This window comes from Chanos chanos, chromosome 2, assembly GCF_902362185.1.
Source record: "Chanos chanos chromosome 2, fChaCha1.1, whole genome shotgun sequence".
NCBI classification, from domain to species: Eukaryota; Metazoa; Chordata; class Actinopteri; order Gonorynchiformes; family Chanidae; genus Chanos; species Chanos chanos.
The window spans coordinates 39445646-39467990 of NC_044496.1; the positions used below are offsets into that span (position 1 = coordinate 39445646).

General features: G+C 40.1%; 2 protein-coding genes across 2 annotated transcripts; one reads left to right on the forward strand and one right to left on the reverse strand.

The window, feature by feature from the left end:
- The first annotated feature begins 21 nt into the window (after positions 1 to 21).
- On the forward strand, positions 22 to 7799 carry synm (synemin, intermediate filament protein). The gene is made up of 4 exons (XM_030766887.1): positions 22 to 819; positions 2961 to 3085; positions 5249 to 5319; positions 5539 to 7799. Exons 1-4 carry the CDS (start codon positions 22 to 24, stop codon positions 7797 to 7799), a joined length of 3255 nt encoding a protein of 1084 aa, XP_030622747.1.
- Positions 7800 to 10824: 3025 nt separating this feature from the next.
- ttc23 (tetratricopeptide repeat domain 23) lies at positions 10825 to 22140 on the reverse strand. Its single transcript, XM_030765330.1, has 11 exons — positions 22048 to 22140; positions 21315 to 21486; positions 20897 to 21020; positions 20130 to 20286; positions 19842 to 19967; positions 15585 to 15756; positions 15226 to 15331; positions 14613 to 14743; positions 14162 to 14311; positions 11138 to 11220; positions 10825 to 10942 (listed from the first exon to the last, which is right to left on the reverse strand). The coding sequence occupies exons 1-11, from the start codon at positions 22119 to 22121 to the stop codon at positions 10825 to 10827; spliced, it is 1413 nt and encodes a 470-aa protein (XP_030621190.1). The 5' UTR covers positions 22122 to 22140.
- Between the last annotated feature and the right edge of the window lie 205 nt (positions 22141 to 22345).

Here is a 22345-nt window from a genome sequence, read left to right on the forward strand (position 1 = left end):
TTTTCAAAAGATTGAAAGAAAATGTTTCATCCCAGGAGACCGTTTGAAAGCGAAAAGCTTCAGTTACAAGAGCTGAACCACAGGCTCGGACAGTACCTGTCTAGAGCCAAACAGTTGGAACAAGAAAATGCCTACCTTATAACAGAAATAAACAAGATCCGACAAGACAAGTCTTTACAGTGGGAGAACAGAAACTTGGCAGAACTGCGGGAAATGAGACGAATGGTGGAACAGTTATCCTTTGAGAAATGTAATGCCGAGATGGAACGAGAAAAGCTTCGGCGAGAAATCCAGATCATCCAGGCGATGCGTTCTGATGTGTCCAAGGTGAACCAAGGCATCGACGGTGAGCTTAAGGGTTGTGAAAGGCAGCTAAACCAAGCTTGTCAGTCTAACAGTGCATTGGAACAGCGTTTGATTGAGCTTGAGAATGAGTATAAATTTCTGGAAGATGCCCACAGACAAGAAATCACCCATTTTAGGAGTCAGGTCCATTCCCGAGTGGTACCTATTGCTACTCAAACATATCATGAGTTACCAGCAGTTACCATGGAAGAAATCCAGGAATATGCGCAGAATCTGTCCGAAAGTTGGATGGAAACTTTTGAGATATATCGTCAGAGGGTCGAGGAAATCGAAGAATCAATAAAAGCCGATCAGGCTAGGCTCGAAGACATCAACAGGGAGAAGATGGAATATGCAACAGAACTAAACAAGCTACGTGCGGAAATTGAGAAACAAAGCAAGATACAGTTAACCCTCGAAGACCAACTAATACACATGCAAGAAAATTTCAGAGGGGAAATCGATCAGTATCAGGTGAGACAGCGATAATCTTCGCAAAAATCGCTTCGTTTGTACTGGTTATTCATAAATTTTTGATGTGATTTTGAGCATCTATATAACTATTGACGTTTTCTTATGCTACGTAAAATCCTAACACATTTGTAGAATAGATATTTTAATGTAAATTTGTACAATACATATGGCTTTTCTGCCATGTGCTTAATCTTGAGTGAGGCATCTGGCCTCCCTCGCTGAGGAGGTGCCACACCCACTGTCAGAAAACATTACTGTATTTGAGAGGCTGCTGTGGATGTTTTAGACGGGTGCAGAAGTGAATCACATCGAAATACGTGTCTGAATGTGGCGTTTCAGAAGAACTGAAGGAAACACAGAACATTTGAAACTCTAAAATATGTTACGAGGCCATATTTGAAAAAGTTTACAGCTTCTGGTGAAACAAGATTTGTAAGGTTTTAGAATGTAATCGCTTCAATTGCTACACTGAAAAGAAAATTAAGGTGGATTAATAAGACTTGTGAACTGCTTGACTTTACCTGGTATTATGTAAATTTTTGCTGACCGTTAGTATCAGATGTCTCCACAGCTCAGCTGTGAATTCAATATTCTGTGTTTAAGAGTTTATGAGACATTCAGTTTTAACATAAGTGTTGTTTCAACAATGGAGTGTTACTTTGTATGGTGCTGTCTCTAAGCAAAAACAAACAAACAAACAAACAAACAGATAGATAAATCAAAGTTTGTATTTGATACATGAGACGAATCCCCATCTGTGTTTAAAACCATACTAGTGTCCAAAAGGGAAAGGGGCTTGTTGCCCCCCCCCCCCCCCCCCCCTTCCCACCCTCACCCCCCTCCCTTATTTCACTATGTCTGCAGCTGGAAATAAAACATCAATGCCACACCTGTTCTTTGACAAGGCCAACCAGGACCAGGGATAATATTAGGGGCAATCTCAGGTTTAGTTATCTCTCTACAAATGCTGCGTAGAGAAACAGTAGCCTTAATGTTTTTGCCCGATAACTGCCACTCCCTCAGAGAGGATTTAAGAAATGAGCTGTTATTGGAGTAAAGTGCATGCTGCATTAATGTGATATTTCACTCTGGGCATAAATGGAATGACAAACATGGAGGTTGTCAGCTTTAACAGATCACTGCAGTCAGCACTAGCCTTTAAACTGCCTCATTTAATGTAGTGGTCGAGCCACAAATCCGTGTGACCTTAGTATGAGCAGGATATTGACCGAGTAGGATAATTACATTATCTTAATGAACATTTACAGGTGAATCCATTAAACTTAAATGTTTAAAGTGCTTTGTTGTGCTGTTGAAAGATCTGGAATAATTTTTCATAGCTGTGGTAAAGAATCCTTGGGTAGAAAAACCTACTGATAGACAGACATTTGTTGTCAGCTTTTGTGAGTGTGGCTGATTTTGCCACTATCAGCTATAGAACCAGTGTTCTGGCTGTGTTGTGCTCCGGAGAGAAAGAACAGGTTGGAATGCATGGTAAATAAGACAGGATGGTTGTTTACATGCCCTTAAAATCAGTAGTATACTGTGAGTCTCAGAAGTTCAAAAGATCACCTGTGATTCAGCCAAGCACCCTTAAGCCTTTTAACCAACCATTCAAATGAATAGTGACAGCACAGCAGGAGAAGGTGTTGGAAGACCTCATTGACAGGTGCACCAGAGGAACGGCACAACCCAAAAATACACTCAGACTGAGTCAATCAAAACTGTGTTTCTACAGATAATGGTCTAGAAGTTGGTCTGTTACCATGTAACTTTATGAATAAAATGAGGCATCAAACAGCCCTGCATTAAAAAATCTCATATAGATTTAAAATCATGTAACTTGTTAATATTTTAATTTCAAAGTAGACATGTCTGTTAGTCACACACTGGCTGCTGACTTCTTATCTCATTAATCAGATCTTAAAAAGTTACTTTTGAAGTACCTTTGTTACCAGTAGGTGTAAGACATACAGAAACACCAGCCATTTGAAGTATTAAGAGTGTACTTCATCTGATTCACATTTGTATAGTGCAGTGAATACGCATTGGCTTTAGTTACCAGTGTATCTGTCTTTACATATAAGTGATTGGATAGCAGCAGATGGAGCAAACTGAAACTGTTTTTATTCTCTCTGTAGATGATTATTGAAGAATTAGAGCATGAACGCAGCCTATTGGCCAACACCATCTCAGAGAGACTGAAGGATCATCAGGAGCTTCTACAGGTCAAGATGGGTCTTGGTTTGGAGGTTGCGGCTTACAGGTAAGTCATTTCTCACCAACTAAGTGAAAAATTACAAAATGAAAAAATGGTGGGCTTACTTAATTGGTTTAAGTTCAGTTCATTGTGTGTGTAATGAAAGGAATCCTATATGTAAGGAATCTTAGCCTTGAGACTGTTGTTGAGCATGTGGCACGCCTGACCAGAAGTACACAATAGATCCTGCTTATTTATTTTTAGATTAGGTGTTTGCTCTGTTGGACATTGTCGCTTATCATAATTTTTCATCTGAGACCTCTGTCTTAAGTACATATTTGGAAGATGGCTGTTATTTATACTGTAGTGCCAAACTAAGCAGGGTGAGAGCATCTGCCTGTGCTCTGAAATATAGACCTAAAACAACATCTTGCCTTCAGCCACTCACATTCATTAAATATTTACAGCAGAGTTAATTCTGCCTCATGAGCCATGAGCCATGAGAGAGAGAGAGAGAGAGAGAGAGAGATGTCTGATGTACCATCTAAGGAAAATAAATGAATTAAACTCCCTAAAAATGTTTGAATAGGAAAAGACAGAGTAAATTATTCATAGAATTATTAAGAGTAAGCAAAACAAAAGTGTAAATTATGTGTCAGCTGAAATACATACTACCTATGTTTATGATTCTGTTGGACTGTATCATAGTAAACAGTTTTCTGGACAACATTCACAGTAGTGGTGTGGTTATAAATGCAAAAGAGACGATTAATAGGTCCTGTAAGGAAGTGTTAGACCTGTGAACTTATAAACTTATATATCCCAAAACACTTCACTAGATGAGAAAACAGGTAGAAACACTGTCAATGTCATTCTGCGTTTCTCCTAGAATATAAACTACATGATAAAAAATGGCATATTATCTGTGTGCAACAGAAGGTTTTTGTTTTGAGTACTCTCAAAATCCTCACAGAGCCCCTTCTAATGGGCCATCTAACTCTTGGAATGTATTTTTGGTGATGTCATACATCACCTTGGTAACAACTGCTCCCCTCCCCACTTGGCAGGGACATGGAGCAATCCTCTGCCCTCCTTACAAAAGATTTAACTCAATTTTGATTGGCTGTTAGTTTAATGGCTGTAGTGCTAGCCACAGAAACTATTACCTTTCCTCATGAAATTAGCTTATGTTGTTAGTTCGTTGTGAGTTGTGTATGTGTTGGTATGTTGGCATAGTAATGGACTGAAAGTGATTTTTGTAAAAGGCTCAGTCATTTTATTACAATATAGCAGACTCATTTAGGAAATATATTTATTGATTACGTATTAATATTTTGTTGTATCTGTTCGTATTGATGAAAGACCACTTTAGTGCTGTTATCTAACCAGACTTTTGCAGAGATTTATATTGTACTACTGTGAAGATATAAACACACTCACCTACTCATGGACATGTGTTGCTCATGAAGTTAGCCAGATGTCTTTGAAGAACACTGTTCGGTCAAAGTTTTTCTGTTGTCATTGAGAGAGCTCACGTATATTTTCACAAGATTATTCTTTCAATATGTTCTTTTAAATAAATTCCCCTCTAAGACTGAAAATCTTCATAGGATGGTGGATTCGCACCTCTGTATTGTTTGGAATAATTGGAATAGATAACATTTCTTCCTTGGCGATGTAGTGGGGAAGACTAGCAAGCGTTTCTGTTTGTGCGTGTCTGTGTCTACTGCTACATTCTAAGCCATAAAGAAAACAGACAGGGAGCACTGTGACTGTTATTTTTAGGTCTGTCTTTCAGCAGACACACAGGGGACTTTCAAAAGGGAATATACTGTACCCTCTCTGTGTGCTGTTCAGTCTTACTTTCCATTGTATCCTCAGCAGAGTTGCATATCAGCATTGTTAAGGTAGGTGTGCAAGAGTAAAGCTCTCTCTTTGTTTTTGGTCAAGGAGTTGTTCAGGTTGGAACAAAGATGTTGTCTGTGACCTTTGTTTCATTCCGGAATAGGGATATGTCCAGGGGTTTGCTCTGTTTACTGGTTGTCTTTCTTGGGGTTTGAGCTGTTGAGCTTTGTGATGGCAGAGGAGGGTGGTCAGCATCCTCAAGAGAGGTGAAAGTGATCAAGAAATTTATGTATCAGATTATATTTTTACTTGAATGTCTACTGGTATCTCTGTTGTATTTGTCCTAAGATCTTTGAATTTGTTATGACCGAAATGTTTTGGTAGGGCACTCTTGGAAGAAGAAGGAAGGCATGCACAGATGCGGGCTGACCAGCGTTCAAGAGAGAGAATAATAGGTATGTTTTGGCATTCATCATTGATAGACTCATGTTTTAGTATGATAATGGAATATACTTTTTCTACACTGAATGTACTGTTGATAACTGAGCAACTTAATGGACATTATATTGTAGCAGATTCATATTGAGAGTTTAGTAATCTATTTGTATGAACACATGAATTAAAACATTGTGAGTATTTTCCATACAGATATTGTTGTTCTGTTTTCTGTACAGATATCAAGATGCCCTCTCAGCCTTACACTCCAAAGGTGTCCTCGTTGTCATCTGTTTGGCCGGATCTAAAGAGCCACTTCACATTGACTACAGGGCGCAGTGCAAGGTATATGGAGCCAGTTTCAAGCATTAGAACCTCAGCTGTTTCAAGTCAGTCTGATTCCCGTGGCACAAGGATTGTTCCCATAAAAATGACCAATCAGGCCCAGAAAAGCCGTGAAGCCAGGAGAGACATGATCTCCTTTACCAAAGCGTCGCAAGAAGCTTCTGCCAAGGTCTCCAAAGTAGGAGTCTCATCCACAGAGAAAAAGAAAGAAGTTGTAGGGGAGAGGAGTGTGGAAATAAAACAGGGTTCACAAGACACAAAGGATTCACTTTACCGTGGCCAGTCACGGAAAGAAGAAAGGTTCAGCCCCACAGCTACATCTACAACAGAACACAAATCCGTGAAAGTGGTGTCACCTCCTATGATGAGCCTGGATAATGGTGTCATAAAAGAAGGCGAAGTGAAAGTCAGTGATAAGAGAGATTATTGGATGGATGGGAAAAAAGAATCAGACAGGACCAAGACAACACTGAAACAAGAGGAAACGCAAAACATTAGAAAGGAGGAATCAAAGTATGAAGTTCAGATGGATTCGAAAGAGTCCGGAAACGTACAGCCTAAAGTATTTACAGGTGAGAAGAAAGTATTAGACTCTGTGGCAGTGGAAGAGATCATTGAGAAAGTCATGAAACCCGCTGGTTTAGATTCAAAGCTGAGTGCATCCTCTGATCCTAAGATCACTTACCATGTGGAAAAAACAGAGCAAGAGGATGGGACAACCAAGACTCAGATTGTGTTACAGTCTAAAGTTGAGGAAGAATTGGATTTATCAGAGGACTCTGCATTAGATGAACTTCTCAGCAAAGGAGTAAAGAAGGTGACCCTTGAGGGTATCAAAGGAACCCCAACGGGAAATGTGATTGAGAATTTGCTTAGCCTTGGGCTAAAAGCAGGTGAGAGCCTGGAAAACAAGTTGGTTAACGTAGAGATAATTGAGGAACCTGTGGAATCTCAAAGTGAGGAAGAGATTGAAGTTGAGGCAAAGTCCAAACCAACATTCTCCCAACCATCCTCAATGTTCTTCCAGATTGAAGAGCTAGAAAGTGACCCACAAACCATCAAACATCATGGGAGCAGTTCTGAGGCAATGACTGCATCCATGACAGCTAGAGGATCTGTGCAGGTTCAAGAATGTTCTAGGGATACAGATTCACCCTACTATTCCCAGGGTCAAGAGTCTCAAGAGTACTTTGTTTCAACACCTGAAGAGAACTTGTCTGAGGCTGAGGAAGGTGGTGGATTTGTGTCTTGTGGAAGATATGGAGTGGTTGATGACCTGTCAGATGAAAGGTACTACCAGGAAGAGGGCCTTCTTATGAAGAAAGGGCATGATGACGAGAGTGACAGTTACCGAGAGTCACCTGATTACATCCAAACTGATCACTCATTCTCGAGAGAAAGTTTCCCAGAGTGTATAATTGAAGAGGAAGTCCGTGTATCTCCTACAGTGCAACAGACAGTGTTGGATCTCCTGAAGGAGGAGTCATTGGATCCTAAACAGCAGCTTAAAGGAGCACTGGAGCAGCTTCAGGGCACTGTGTCTGGGGTTTTGAAGGAGGAACTCTCTTTCTTCACAAAAGGTAGTGAGGACTCTGACAACCTCGCAGTTGACATCAAAAAAGTAGAAGAGACCTCTGAAAATGGAAAAACCACCATTGTGGCAGAACTCAGTGTCTCTCAAACCTTAGAGGATTCTGGGTTGCTACAGGACCAGAGAGATGATTTATCTGAGGACCAGATATTGGCAGCCCTACGCACCAAACCAGGTCTTCATGAGGCTCTCAGTGGTGGGGCTGGGGGAAGCTACTCTGTGCGAGTTACCAAAGAGGAGATCCAAACAGAGGGCATGCCTTCAGTGAGTGGTAGGGAGGAGAGCACAGCATGGAGTACAACTGAACACATCAAGTTGGGCCCTACTGAGAAAACCTTCACCTTCCAAATGGATGCCAACAGCGGTTCCATGGGGACAGCAAGTGGAGTGAGCCCAGATGTTCAGGGCATTTCTATACAAGAGCAGAGAAGTGCAGGAGCCAGTGTTAAAGATCTGGATGAGTTTGGCCAGGTTTTTCACAGTCACCAGTTTGATCCTCCATTAAAGGTCAGCCATGAGAAAAGAGTTGCTACAGTCTATCTTGAAAGCACCAAGAATGAGTAATTGAGATACAGAGGAAATTACCATCTTGAGTATGATGAGTGACTCAGAGTGACTTTGTTGATGTTGTCCTAGATCTCCACCTGCTAATTTTTTTTTGTTATCAAATTTGCTATATGATGAGATTTAAACTTGACCAATTTAAAGGTTCAGAAAGGTTCAGTGAGACAGCTCAAATACTGTAGTGCCACAACATTACAAAAGGAAGCAAACATAAAATTATACTGATCTTGAAGAGTTGATCGTGCCCCGTTTTAAGAAGTTTGAAGAAATACACCTTACTTACATTTGTGCTTCTTACTCTAAATATATATATTTTTCTACTAACTGAATGACATAGTTCTTCAGTTTGATGAACTATGGAATTTGAACTAAACACAAAACTGCTTGAATGTTTTTCCTATCATTATAAAGCGTCATTAGGTCCATGAGAGTTATGATCTTAAAACTGTAGTGTGTAGTCTAGACATTTAAACATGTTATCAAACACCACTCATTGTAACTCTGCTAGACAGTACTATTTGTTAACAGAGATTCGAAGGGAGGCAAATCTAGTTTATGAATCATCACTGAGAAAAGAAATGTCCATAGTCATGTTGAGAAATGCCAGTTGAGAAATAAGGATGAATTCTGCTGAATGTGTAAAAGATGTACAGGGTTTTTTTTTCTAACAGCACTGCTCCTCAGTTAGATTAAGACTGTGCTCTATATCTAATCATTGTAATCCGTATATTTTGCTGTAACAAATCATAGTGATCAAATACAATAACTTGTGCACTATAACCTACATTTGATGGCTGCCTTAGTCTTTACTGGCTCTGTTAGCAGGAAATGTGAGACAGTCCTTCCTGTCTCACAGAGATCTTTTAATCCTTAAATTACATTAGAGAGGTAAGTAATCTAGCCATTTTACATTTACAAGATGATACATTTTAGATTTTTCAGTACTTGAGGAAAGAAACACAGAAAAGGTAGAGAGAGAGTGTGTGTGTGTTAGAGAGAGAGAGAGAGAAACAGAGAGAGAAATTGATTGAGTGTTCCTAGGAGGTGTCCATGCTGTTATGGAGTATCTAAGTGCATTAGAGTGGATTGGTTTAGTGCCATCCTGCATCTGTGATCACAGCCTGTCAAAGCTAGGATTCACCTTCACTGAGGGCTAAGTGTGCATAAAATCTGGCTATTTTAGGAACTTGGCGTGGCTTAGTTACACTGAGTGTTTGTCATGTCAGTGTGTGTATTTGTGTGTGTGTGTGTGCACATACGCATGTGTGTGTGTACGAGTGTGTTAGTGAGGAAGAACTGAAGTGCTTCTGATATAGCTTCACCCCAACTGGCATTAGTCTGTTAAGCTTCTTTAGAGTTCTCAGATGCATCACAGCTGAAGAGCAACGCTAAGAATCCTCACTCAATCTAATCACTGCCTTAGTGCTATTAAACACTGCACTGTACTATTTGTTCTCACCTGGAGCTTCAGAAATGCTGTACTGAGGCTGTCTTTTAATGAATGCCATTGAGTAAATAATCTCAGATGCTGATACGCGTTTAATTATCATTATTATCAATTGTGGTAATTTCATTTCTGGACATGCATCATGCTGTATGTGTGAAACTGATATGCAAGACTGCATAACAACACGCTGTGTTATTGTCATACACTAAAACACTCACATAAACTCTTACAAGTGGTTTTGAATACTTTGGCAAATGAGGTGATATTTTCTGGTGGGAAATCATTTAACAGTTAGATGTCAGCATGCACTGTACCCAACAGCTAACCAATGCCCCATATTTCCTCTGATATTATATTCCTTCATTATCACATGACATTGTCCCCCTATTAAATTACATTTTTATGTTAGCAGGCAATGTGACTGTTCTCATCGGCTGGTTTTAGTGTGCATGAGGTGGTTTTTGATGAGGTTATTCATTGATTGATTATGAAAGTAGTTGATTGATTATGAAAGTAGGTGATACTTGGCTGCCAGCTTTAGAATGTATTTGCCCTCATAACACAGTAACATCTTCAAGCATGTTCAAACACTGTTCATGTATTAATTAACAATAATGAACATTTAATGTGACTTTTTACTTAAGCCTCACAACGAAGGCCTGCAACATTTACAAATATTTATAAATAGTTATGAATGTAACAAATACATGACTTTAACTGCCCATATGTTATTAACAAAGTGCTAGTAAACACTAATTTACAGTGGTATCAAATTTATATTTTAGCAAACTTCAGAAGGAAGTGTTACTTAAAAAGAGTTTTTGAAATGCTTTTTGCATATTTCCAAAGTAGAACTGTTGTACTGTTGGTCCTATTCAGTACCTTTGTGCCATGCTTGACAGCAGAACTCTGATGCAGTGAAAACATTTGACTGCTTTACCAAAAACATATGATTTAGGGACAATCATTTGTCCTGCAGATAACTTTTCTTGTAACTGCATTTTTTAAAATAACATTTAGCATTTCAGCCTGGGTTTTCTATCAGTTTCAGTTGTTAATTTACTTTTGTTGTCTCTGTCCAGAGTTTTCTTTTTTGGATTCTGGTCCAAATTGCAAAATCAATAAACAACTATTTCAGTGTGTTTCTGAGTATGTGTCCCTCTTTAACCATTCTTAATTCATTTCAGTATTTATAATCCAAAAGAAACTATTTATCTAACACAAATAAAATAAACACAAATAACACAAATACAAAAGAAGCAACATTATACAAATAAATGCATTTTAACTGTGCAGGAGACAGCCCTTGCTACATGGGAACTAAAATCACAGAGAATTACTGGTACATAGTTGTCATTCTAAGAGAAGACTTGAGTGTAGTCTTGCCAACAGACAGACTAGTCTCTGAAAACAGGGAACAAAGAAACTGTGGAGATTGTCTAATGCCCCCGAAATATTGACTTGGTCCTTTGCCAGTCCCTGTTCTCATTGGCCAGTTTCTCTTGGTGACAGAGGATAAGTCTTCTTCCGCGTTAAGTCCAGGACACATCCATTAGATACTCCCGATGTTCGGGTGTACTAAGAGTCAGACTGGCTGGCACAGTCCCCTGCTGTACGAGAAGGTACAACTGAACAGAATGGAGGTCTTGTTTTCATATCACCCTCCCTCCTCTGTCTCCAGCCAACTTGTGGAGCCCTAGAAATGGAAAACACACCCTTGGCATTAAACATTATATATTATATGAAACATACTGGTGAGATGACACATCACAGGCCATATATCTAAGTACATTTTTACAAATGAAGTGTGTAGGACTGGTGTGTAACTTGAATACATGCATTATGCACTGTACTGACAGAGGCTGATGTAACTGCAGTACCGCAGACTTACTGAGATAACATATTCACTGTTCTCTGGGTCTCTCTGGTCTTCTTGTGTTGAGGACCATACAGCACGTTATGGATGTCAAGGCACTTAAAGGAAATACACAATGGTAGAATGGATCAGTGTTGCTCTGTCATTGTTTTGAGATGCGGCAGAGTAATGACATTAGAAATCCATCATATGTCTGTTTGTTTTAAGCCTTTATGCAGCTAAGCAAATTCATTTGGAGTGACTTTCCATGGCTTCTATACTCGTGCTGTTTTTCTCACAAAGTGTTGCTAACACAAGCAGCTTTTTTCTCACACTAATTGAGAGATTCCTGCCAGTACCTGACAAAGCAATGTGTTCATGGAGGTGTGGAGAATTAAAACTGTTTGAGAGAATCACGCCCAACTCAACGTCATGCACTGCTGAATGTATTAACACACACCTCCAGAGGCATGCACACATAAACATGTGGGGTCAATATCGAAACAAAACAATTCTTATATATGTAAAATAAACAAACAAACAAAAAATACATGGGTGGATATGTTAGTAATTTCCTCACCATATGATGAATATACACACCTAACCAATAACACAAAGTAATAATATAAAGTTTTGCCTCTGTGTGTATGTGTGTGTGTGTATTTGTTTCCTGGTGGTGTTGGAGTTCCAGAGAAGGCGGTATTGGCTGGTTCTTGTTTCAGGGCAGAGACACAGCAGAGAGGAGGAGTGACTTTTGGCATGGAGATATCACAATACATCCAGGCCTCCTCCACAGAGAGAGAGAGTACTTCATTTCTACAAATAGTGTTCACTCCTACGCATCCCAGTGTCCACATGACAATCCCCCAACACCCCCCCGCAAGCGCACGCGCACGTGTGCACACACACACACACGCTTGCACGCTTGGCCCCTTCTTTTAGATTATTCACAAGCTCCTGTACAACCGTGAATTCCCTTGCTTTTGTAAGCTGGATCATTGTCAGGGTTGGACAAATGTAGTAATTACATTTGGGGGAGGCAGCAAGGAAAACCTAATGTTAGTTGACTGGAGCTAAATTTTACCTCACAAAGCATACTCTATTTCTCTGTGCCTGTCTGAACATTGGAGCAGAGTCACTATTCTCCAGCGAGTTTTACACAGGACATAAAGCTTTATGCCAACAGTTATATAAGAGGAACAACAGGGACTATTCAGTGTTTCCACAACTGGTACAAGGTGTACGACTTCAGCTGTCTCTTGGAAAATTAGAGAAAAGTGACTGATCAGTTTCTCCTTTGAAAAAGTGTTTTTTTTGGGGGGTGGGGGGTGGGGTAGTTACATGAGGTTGGAGCTTTTTCAAATGCTCTCTACTGCCAAGCCTGATGCAATGGAAGGATAATTTTGATGGGAAAACAAGCAAGTATTACATTTGTGTGAGAAAAATGTGTGTGTGTGTGTGTGTGTATGTTTTTGAGGGTTACCATCAAATCTTGAGTGCTAGACAAGATTGAACTATATAAGCTCTATAACATTTAATGCAATGCCACTTTTTTCCCCTCCTCATAGGAAATACCCCTGGACTTGATTTGGATTTCTAAACTGAGGCACTGTTGCTCTCTAAGTGCAGCTGTTGTCATGATTCCGGTTGAAGAACTTGATATCAGAGTGTGTTATCTGTCAGCGGGAGTAGGGAAAGGTTAAGAGCCTGAGGAAGACCAGGTCTTGGCATAACTGATTTATGTTCCAAGACCTGGGTTGCTCTGTGCTTAGATACAATAACAAAGAAACATAGCAACAAGACTGCTTATCTTACAGGCATGTAAGGACTAGTTTCCAGAAAAATCAGTCGTCATCATGCTATTTCAGTAGGGGGACTTTTGATTTTTGTGTATGAGGAAACAGACCCCAGTGAACAGATGTGATATGCCATGGCCTTCTTCCATAGGAAGTGTCAGTGGTGTTACTCTAAAGTTAATGCATGTGACTCTTGATCCAGTGCTAGCACAACAGAGATTTAGCGTTTATTCTAAATTCATCAATAACTATTATATTTCATTTTGGCTGCAGCTCTTACGTGGCAAACATGATGTGATTCCTAGAGAGATAGGATGCGGTAAAATTACAGACTAGGAACTTTGCCAGTTGAATGCTATATCTGTCTTTGCTTAAACTAAAAGGCCACTTCGAGAGAAATATTTTCTCACGTGTCATCCCAACTCTGAGACAAATTTAGGAATGTTGTTTTCCCTTATAAGGGATGAATGAGATGCCAGGTTAACAGGGGTCATGCTCCTCTTAATTGACAGCAGTGTGTAAAGTTCCAGTGTGGACCAAAACTCTTGAGCCCATCTGTCTAGCAACGTCCAAAAAGAGAAAACGCGCTGTGTCACTTGGTGTGACATTTTACACCGTGGAGACGTGCTGCAGCCAAGATTAGCATGGAGCTCAGAAAGCACAGAGCCTCAGAGACTTGTGAAAATAGCTCTTCTCACAATGACATTTTCACTTTGTGCGTGTGTGAGCGTGTGTGTGTGTGTGTGTGTGTGTGGCTTATTTCCATATTTATATGGCCTTACTCTTAGCTTTACACATTGTCTTGTGACAGTTTAAAAAGATGAAGCCTGCAGCATTCTTGCTGACTCCTGGCCTTTAACATGCAGGCTGTGAGTTGGCATGATGCTAAACTAGTTTGTAAAAGCAAAACTTAAAACACATTTTTTGACTAAATGTTTACACTCCACTGAAACAGCGTTCTACTGTAACACTCACCACATGATTATAGTTACAACCTTTTTTTGAATATAACAACATAGTATGGCTCAAGTTTTTCATTAAAAGTTTAAATATTTCTTCTTACATCTTCAGTTATCTTTCAAAAATCTGTACACATGGATGAAAGTGACATAAGCTTATATATTAAGAGAATAATATCATCAGAAAAAGTAATGCAGTGGTAATATTTGTAGATCCAATAACTTTCAGGTGGGTGTGCTTGATATCCTGAAGGTGTTTCATAGAAGGCAGTAAGAGATGTGACTGAGTGCGTGTTGCTGAATACCTTCTTCATCGTTCTGTAAGCTTGTCTCATTTGACCCTGAGTCATCTCAACTCCACCAATCAGCTGGAGAGTATCAGCCAACTCAGCACTGAGGTCCCCAAATGTCTTCCTTTTCAGGGCCAGTGACTCTCTCTGGATCTCAACTACCCTCTGCAGCAACACACACACAAACAAACACACACACACACACAAACACACACACACACACAAGCACAAACACACACATTCATTGTGACAGTATACAAAACCTGCCAGTCGAACATTGTGAATATTTTACTTGCCAGTGAATTTCTGTGTTCATGGAAAATGATGAATTGTGTATTTTTTTATGTTGTTGTTGTTGGTTATATTTTGACTTAACACAAACTGTGTGATTTTACTGTTTTACTGGGAGTTCCAGGTTGTAGTGTGGTATTTTATAGGTTGTATATGTTATTTTTGGAGGACTGACCTCGTGCTGTCCGTTTAGCAGGAGGAAGCGACTGTAGTCATCTTGCACAGAGAGTGTCTGTGCATCTTCTGGGCCCAGAGCGTTTCTGTAGGCATTTACACTCTCTTCAAAGTAATGCACTGCTGAATCTACTAACAAACACACACACACACACACACACACACACAAATTTATGGGATGAGTACCAAATACAGACTTGACTTTCATTCTTTAAAATTACCATATTTTTCTTCAAATCAATTTGTGCTTCTCTGTTATGTCACCATGTTACGTAACCATTTTTTATTATCAAATCTGATGAATAACGGACTTTCAGTTCTCTTGCAGGACCGTTTACACTGACTGCCATCTAGGAACCTGCTGTAAATTGTTTGAAATGAAACAAATGATAGAGAGGCAGAGTCTGAACCAGAATTTATCCTCTAACCCATTTCCCCTTTTAGGATTACTTCAGTTTTACACTGTGTTTACCTACATAAGTCTGGCATTACTTTAATTTTAGATTCTGATGGATGCTTAGATCCATTCAATATCCTATCTGTTGTAATTCGTTCATGGACATCATTAGTCTCCCATGTTCCCCCTACAGTCAGTCAAGAGTAAGTGCAGTCACCAGTGTGGTGGGGCTCTGCTGCAGTGGAGTAGGCCAAAGCCAAGCTGTGAGCGATATGGGCCCCCTCTAGACCCCCTGCATCCTGACTCAGAGCAATGGAATGAGCCTGAGGAGAAACAGATAGACAGACAGAGAGAGAGAGAGAGAGCGAGAGAGAGAGATGATGAAAATGATGAAAGACAGATCATGTGTCATATCCAATGTCAAGTTTGATGCAGACTTTACTTCTGAGACTAATTTAACTTTTAGAACTGCTACAAAGTTTGCATATCTGTTTTTAGAGGGATTAAACCATTCTGAATCTGATTACCTGTTGATGTTTTGCTGTAATTCTTCAACGGAGAAAATGCATCTCTTACCTGCAGGAGGCACTCTATAGCTCTATCCAGATGCCCCTGTGCCTGTTCAATGGCAGCCATCTCCCTGTAAACAGCGCAGGTCTGGCCTGGCTCTCCACCTCCCTGCAGCAGCTCCAAAGCTTTTTCACACTGCCTTAGTGCTTCCTCTGGACGACCCTGCCGATGATACACCCTACAACACACGCAAAGACTATACATGTAAATATATGTACGTGTGGAATACAAACACATACAGAAAAGCATGTGAGAGAGAACCAGAGAACGCAAAAGAGGGAGTGGGGAGAGAGAGAGAGAGAGAGGGAGAAACATTGTTTGGGGGGGAGAGATAGAAGACTAGGGTGCTGTCAAGCTCCTGCTACCCAAAGCTTTCCTGCAGCTTCTACACTAACAAAAGAGTCGTAATGCTCCTAGACCTCAGACACAGCCAAGGACTACAACATATCCAAACACATCCACAAAAGTACACAGCCTTAACTCATGTCTTAAGTCAAAGCTCATGTCTTTATTAGGAGTCTCAGTGCTTGACAACAGCCTGGAGAAATCAAGCCTAACCAGTAAACGATGCAAATGAAAATCCCTTATAGAGCTCTGTTTACTTTTTCACACATTGTCCAGATAGGCTCAACACAGTGACACGGTTTATTTGTCTTTTCTTTAACTATCTGCAATCATTGTTTCTTATATCTCACTGATGCCAGATATATAGATATGTAATTTATTAATGCAATTCCCTCAATACACTTCCATACATCATAAAGATGTATGTCATTACCAAATTGACTGAGAAATATAAGACAAACCTCATAGGTTATGTGTTTCTATACAATGTGTGGACATGAATGTAGGTAGTTTGCAGATGTTTCATTTTGAGCTGCTGTAGGCCATACAATGCCAGCCCTAGACACGGTACAAAGAGCCCTCAGTCTGAGTTTGTTTCCACTCCTCTTCCATTGTGGGCAGACAGCGCAAAGCTTCAGGAAACACTGAGGGACTGACATCATCTAGACCGAGGTTACTGGCTCCATCAGTCTGTCCTGCTAACAGCCCCAACTCCCCACTGGATCATATGCTCTAATGGATTCCTAACTCAATTCTGACCTCGCAGACAGAGAGATGCTTACTCACAGAGTGTCCTTACTCTGTCAATAACTGACAAGCATAAGCAAAAAAAAAAAAAACCCATCACAGAGGCTAGAGTACGATTTCCCTCACTAACATTTTGCACTGCAGTGGGTGGGTGCTGTGTGCTTTAATTGAAATAGCAGTAAATGGGGTGTAGAGGGAGGTAAATATTTGAAAACTGAGGACCTCTGATTTGATAAAGTACATTTATGTGATTACATTTCCATGCCAATATCAAAAACAGACTGAAAAAACAGCAATATCTAACAATCTTGTTTTTGCTGCACACTGCCATCCTCAACCCAGTAAAATTGAATTTAAACAAAATTGTCACAATTCTGTAGCTGATGGAACCATTAGATTAATTACTGCAATCACTAAAAAACCCTTGAGGGCGAGGTCGCCACAAAAAAATCAGGTTTACTTTAAAAAGAGAGAAAGGGCCGAGCTCAGGGTTTTTTTTTTTTTTTTCCCTGTCGACATCCGGTTTGTCCAAACATGACTTTACGTAAGCTGGAAAATCCCCGCAGCTCCTCCAGTCCCTGCATCAGAAATTCCAGGCAGTGGGCCTCCTTTTAGGGGTAGCTGGGAGAGTCTAAATGGCAGCCTGCCTCTTTCTGCACCACTGCCTTCCTGTCCTGTGCACACACAGACCTGTACACACAATGCCATCCTCAATGCCAAACCAGTCACTCCAGCCATCCCCTCACTGAGGAAATATGTAATCTGTGGCTAAAATCAAATTCAGTGTCCACGACGCTGAAAAATAATCTAATGAGGGACTTTTACATGATCTGCCAAGTGCACCAATGGGCCCGCTGCTTAGTAATCGTTACCAGACCGATACTGACGTAGACTAGCTCTGTGAGGATTTGGGCTCCATACTTTGATGGTGTTAGGAGGAAGCCAAGCAAAACAGGAGAAAATAGAGGCAGATCCACGGTAAAAATAAACCCAACAGACCTGCCCTTTCGATTAGATAGTTGCATCGCGTCGACATGTCGCATACTAGGAGAATAGTATGTTGTCTTATGCTATGCGGTTTTCCCCCAGGCCGTTCCATCAAAGTGTCTATGACACAACTCAAGAATCTTTGGACGACCTCACCTCTTTTGTAAAGGAGTATGTTGTACAGTATAACTGTCAATCAGAGGAACAGTAATGCCAAACAAAGAGACCTATTAATCATCTATGGAGATATTTAGGACAAAGAGTACAGATGTATGGTATGCCGTAATCAAAACTTAAAATGACAACACATGAGCTAAGTGGAAAGTCATCATCTGGATCAGAAAATGCTGTGAGCTTGTTCCATTGTTCTTGTGTTTTGTATTGCTCAAACCCTGTTGACTAGGACTGGCTCTCGCTCACTCATTTCAAATATTTCAACGCTAGGTTTATGGTCATCCTCCAACAAAAGAAACAGATTTAGGGAGCTTTCATGTCTGACCACGTCGGCACATTTTTCAACGGACAAAAAAAACAAAACAAAACAAAAAACAAGTAAACAAGATGTTCCGTAGGGGGAAAAACAGAATTAATTATCTAGCTATAGATGACTGATTTAACACAATCCTGGTCTTTAGGAACGCTCAGCGCCATCATTTGATCACCCATTCAACTAAATGCTTTAAAATCTCTCCCCAAACAGCAATAAGAATCTATCTATAAACCTCAACAGTTTGTATGTAGTTTAATTCTGTATGTATTTTGATTTGTTTAGAGGAGGAGGCAGAGGGACACATGAGGAATATAGTGTAGAACAGCCTGTACTGACAAGATACTGAACGTTTATTACCAAACATCAGTAGCTCTTTTCACTGCTGCACAGTCATTTCTGGAAATGACTTCATTTTGCTCACATTAAAATGTATTTATAGCAAGCCACAGTGAGAGACACACATCTCTGAGAGACACACCCAGCTTAATAATCTCCATTTTCTGTCTTTTTTTTTCTTCAACACTGAATCTAAAGAGAGCTGGTAGTGAAACCACAAGCTCAAAACAATGGGACGCTAAACGCTTGATAAACCACGGGTTGTGTTTCAGACAAAACCATAGAGAATATTCACAGGTAAATTGCCGAGATCAGAAGCAAACAACAAAGAGCCACAGTTTGTTAGAAAGCGTATCGAAATCTTTTTGTGTCCTCTCTGTTAACTCAAAACACATCCTCTCTCAGATCATATCACATATTACAATCTAAGGTCATGAGAACCAGAATAAGAAGAAGAAAAAAAAAAAAATCAGTGTTTGTAATCTGACTTCAGCTGCCCTGGACTGTGAGATTGAGACTTTTCTCCTTCTCATGCCTGAAAGAGAAGGAGTCTGAGAGTCAGAGACAGAACAGCACGCAGTTGCCCCACCCACCGCCTACAGAGACTGTGTAGCTAAACACATCTTCACCCTCCATACTGGGAGAAACAACGTCAAAACAGTCTGACACACACAATACAAATGCTTCACAGACACTCTGAGATAGCTATGCTTATGCAGTGACATTTGAAGGGATAACTGAATTTAGATTTTTAGCTGTCACATGGAGCTGTTTGAGAGGAGGGGTAGTAAGAGATTTAAGCTCCCACTGATAGGGGAAAAGAACGGCATAGAAGTGAGTAATTTCCCCTGTTGTGGGGCTGGGTTCACAGGACATTTGTGATAGATGAGCACCCTCTTGTGGAGATTTTTCGCTCGTGTTACTGTTTTCAGCGGAAAAGAACAGAACTTGCGGATCAATTTGTAAAAAACCTCTACCAACTCATACTCTGCAAACATCAGAGGTCATTGCATTCAAAATGCACTGAAAAAATACATAAGTCATTTTGCCGTGGTCATAAAAGAAGACGTTTTAACGTTGACTTTAATACTGCTCCAGAGCGGTTCACTCTGTGCCTGTATGTGATATTGGATATGGTTGGAGTCAGAGGAAATAAATAGAGCAAGAGCATGTGATACACTGCAGAGTGCCTTGTAAATATCAAAGTGCTCTGTGCTATCATATTATACACTGGGAGCTGTAGTGATCAAGTGTTTCCCATTCTTTCTTCCTGATAAGGAGCTTAACATGTTATGATCAGGCATTCCAACTGCGCCAACTTAAACGAACGCCTTTTAAGGTTGCTGTTTTATGTGTACCTGGATAAGTTTGTCAAAATTCCAAAGTCAGCATCCATCCTTTCTGCTTGAGTAATGCCTTTCAGCTCTTCCAGGTCTCGAAGGAGTCTTTTAGCACTGACAAAGCAAGATTCTGCCTCTCCTGGAGTTTACAAAGTTAAGTTTCTAATTTTACTCTTTTTTTTTCATTTTCACCACCGAAAAAGCCCTATATTAAGGGGATGATTTAGCAAAATGCAATGTCCTTATAAACATATAGTAAAAATACAGGGTTTTATCCCATAGGTACAGTATACAGGAAAAGGATATTTGCTCAAAAGCAAGGCCGCAGCTCCCAGTGTTTGATGTATGCTGAGGAGACATGCCAGAACACTGACTCTCTGCTCTGGTTGGCTGGAACTCAGAGAAGAGTCTGACAGCAGATCCCAGGCTCTGGAGGCGTGGCTATGGGCCTGTGCTGCCCAACCTGGGGGAGAAACACAGGCAGGTGCTCTGGTTACTATGTGCAACACTATCTTTGTGTTAACATCACTTAAAGTCTTCTTGATGACAGGCAAGCACTGCAGCTACCAGTAGATATCAGTCAATGACACTGACCAAAGTAGACTCAAATCAAGTTTTAGAGTCAGCTCACAAGAAAACTGGATACACAAGTTACACATGGTGTGCCACAATGAAGGGAAAAAACAACAACAATTCACTCAACACTCATTTCAGTGAAAGAACTCTAGATATTTCCATTTTGTGCTCATGCTTATTTGCTGAAACATTTCCAGAACTTTCCTTTTATCTTTCACAAAGTAAGTTTGCAAAACAATTCAAGAAGGTGAATATATTTTTAAAGTACTACACTTATATGAATGTACATACTGATATAAACTAAATGGGAACATTGCATAGCGTAACATCTTATGTCTGCTATGGACCCAAGGACTGATTCTTGGTGTGTGGATCCAAATTAACTGACTAAAATCTATTATGCGTGAGCAGTACATCATATTTCACTGAAATATTTCCAAATATTTAAAACATTTCCTGATTAACTAATGAAGGATGAGAGTCTGGGGCATTGTTACCTTTGAACTGTAGGTAAGCTTTGGCCAACCTGACATGTGCTTGGGCCAGTCTCAGAGGCTCATCTCCATACACAAGCCTGGTAAGGGCCAGGCAGCGCACAAGGTCTTGAATGCAGGCATCAGACTGAGTATAAAATATAAGACAAACAATATTTTGCACGGTAAGTTTTGGTTTCAATCTGCATGTGCAAGATATCAAGGTATGACCATCATGAAAAAGCTCCTTGCTGATTTGTTTTAAAAAAGCAAAAACATTACTGATGGGGCAATTTATCCAGGGAAGAGGAAAATTAAGGTGTTAGATAATGGATATGAAATTCTCCGGAGGAAGATGAAGAAGAAGATGAAGACGAAGAAGAAGAAGAAGAAGAAGGAGGAAGAGGAAGAGGAAGAATTATTTTTCAGGACAGGAAAACACCTGTTTAGTGTCAGCGAGTGCTTGCGCTCTGCTGTCACACTGGGATAGCTTTTCTGCCGGAGTCATCATAGAATGGACCGTGCTGTCATCGCCTTGCCGGAGCACCGCAGGTCCTCTGTTAGAGAGGAATACTCCAGAACTTCCACTGCTGCTTCGGATGCTACCAGCTGATCTGTATACAGAAAGCCCACTGTCATCTGCGGAATCTGTCAAGTTGTACTTCAAACATCACTAATTATGATTTTTCTCAATCACTTAAAAAAACTATAAACTGACCATGCTTCAACATCTTCCATCTCGCCAAATTAATGAGTAGGCATCGTACATCATTGTATACAGTATTTAATCAGTTTAGTATTTCTTTGATGGTTTGCTTAAAATTACAAAAATAATTATCTCAGAAAGCATGTCAGTTACATGTGTTGTCCAGGGGTGAGAGAGGGTTTATTTGGATCAGGATGTCTCGGGTGTGAGAAATACTTATTGTGAGTACATCTCCAAGTCTCGGTGAACGTAATTGCAAAAGGTATGAATAAAAAGATGCATAAGAACCTGGCTTCAGATCAGAAACGATAACCGAACCTCAGTGATCCCTGTGATAGTGTGAATAGGAGCATAACTAAGACTGCCGTCATTTTGATGACTTCGAATATTTATTATAGAGTAAGGAGCATAACTAAGACTGCCGTCATTTTGATGACTTCGAATATTTATGATAGAGTAAGATACATACGATCCTTCCCTTGCAGTTAAGTAGCTGTCCCGAGTTGTAGATAACGTATTGTTCTTTGACTGCGATGCGTTCATTTTCAGCAACCATTCGGAGTGTTTTCCTAAACAACCTAGTTACTTAACATCTCCTTTGAGCTGAGCTGACTTAGTCTGACTATAGTTTGACTGAGGGGTTTATGTCTTTACACGTTCACATGCAATATGAGACAACATAATCTGTGACTACTATAACGCGTGGAACTCCGTGGACAGAAAGGCTAAGGCGCTATGTAACTAACGTTAGAAAAAGTAAATAAACA

What these genes read in the sequence shown, in the direction of transcription:
- synm (XM_030766887.1), top strand. Translation starts at nt 22, where the DNA reads ATGTTTCATCCCAGGAGACCGTTTGAAAGCGAAAAGCTTCAGTTACAA. An exon ending in GGGAAATCGATCAGTATCAG is followed by an intron (nt 820 to 2,960) that starts GTGAGACAGCGA and finishes TTCTCTCTGTAG; the next exon opens with ATGATTATTGAAGAATTAGA. An exon ending in TTCAAGAGAGAGAATAATAG is followed by an intron (nt 5,320 to 5,538) that starts GTATGTTTTGGC and finishes TTTTCTGTACAG; the next exon opens with ATATCAAGATGCCCTCTCAG.
- ttc23 (XM_030765330.1), bottom strand. Translation starts at nt 22,121, where the DNA reads ATGAACGCATCGCAGTCAAAGAACAATACGTTATCTACAACTCGGGAC. An exon ending in ATTTTGACAAACTTATCCAG is followed by an intron (nt 15,757 to 19,841) that starts GTACACATAAAA and finishes CGTGTGTTGTAG; the next exon opens with GGTGTATCATCGGCAGGGTC. An exon ending in ACAGTGAATATGTTATCTCA is followed by an intron (nt 10,943 to 11,137) that starts GTAAGTCTGCGG and finishes TTCCATTTCTAG; the next exon opens with GGCTCCACAAGTTGGCTGGA.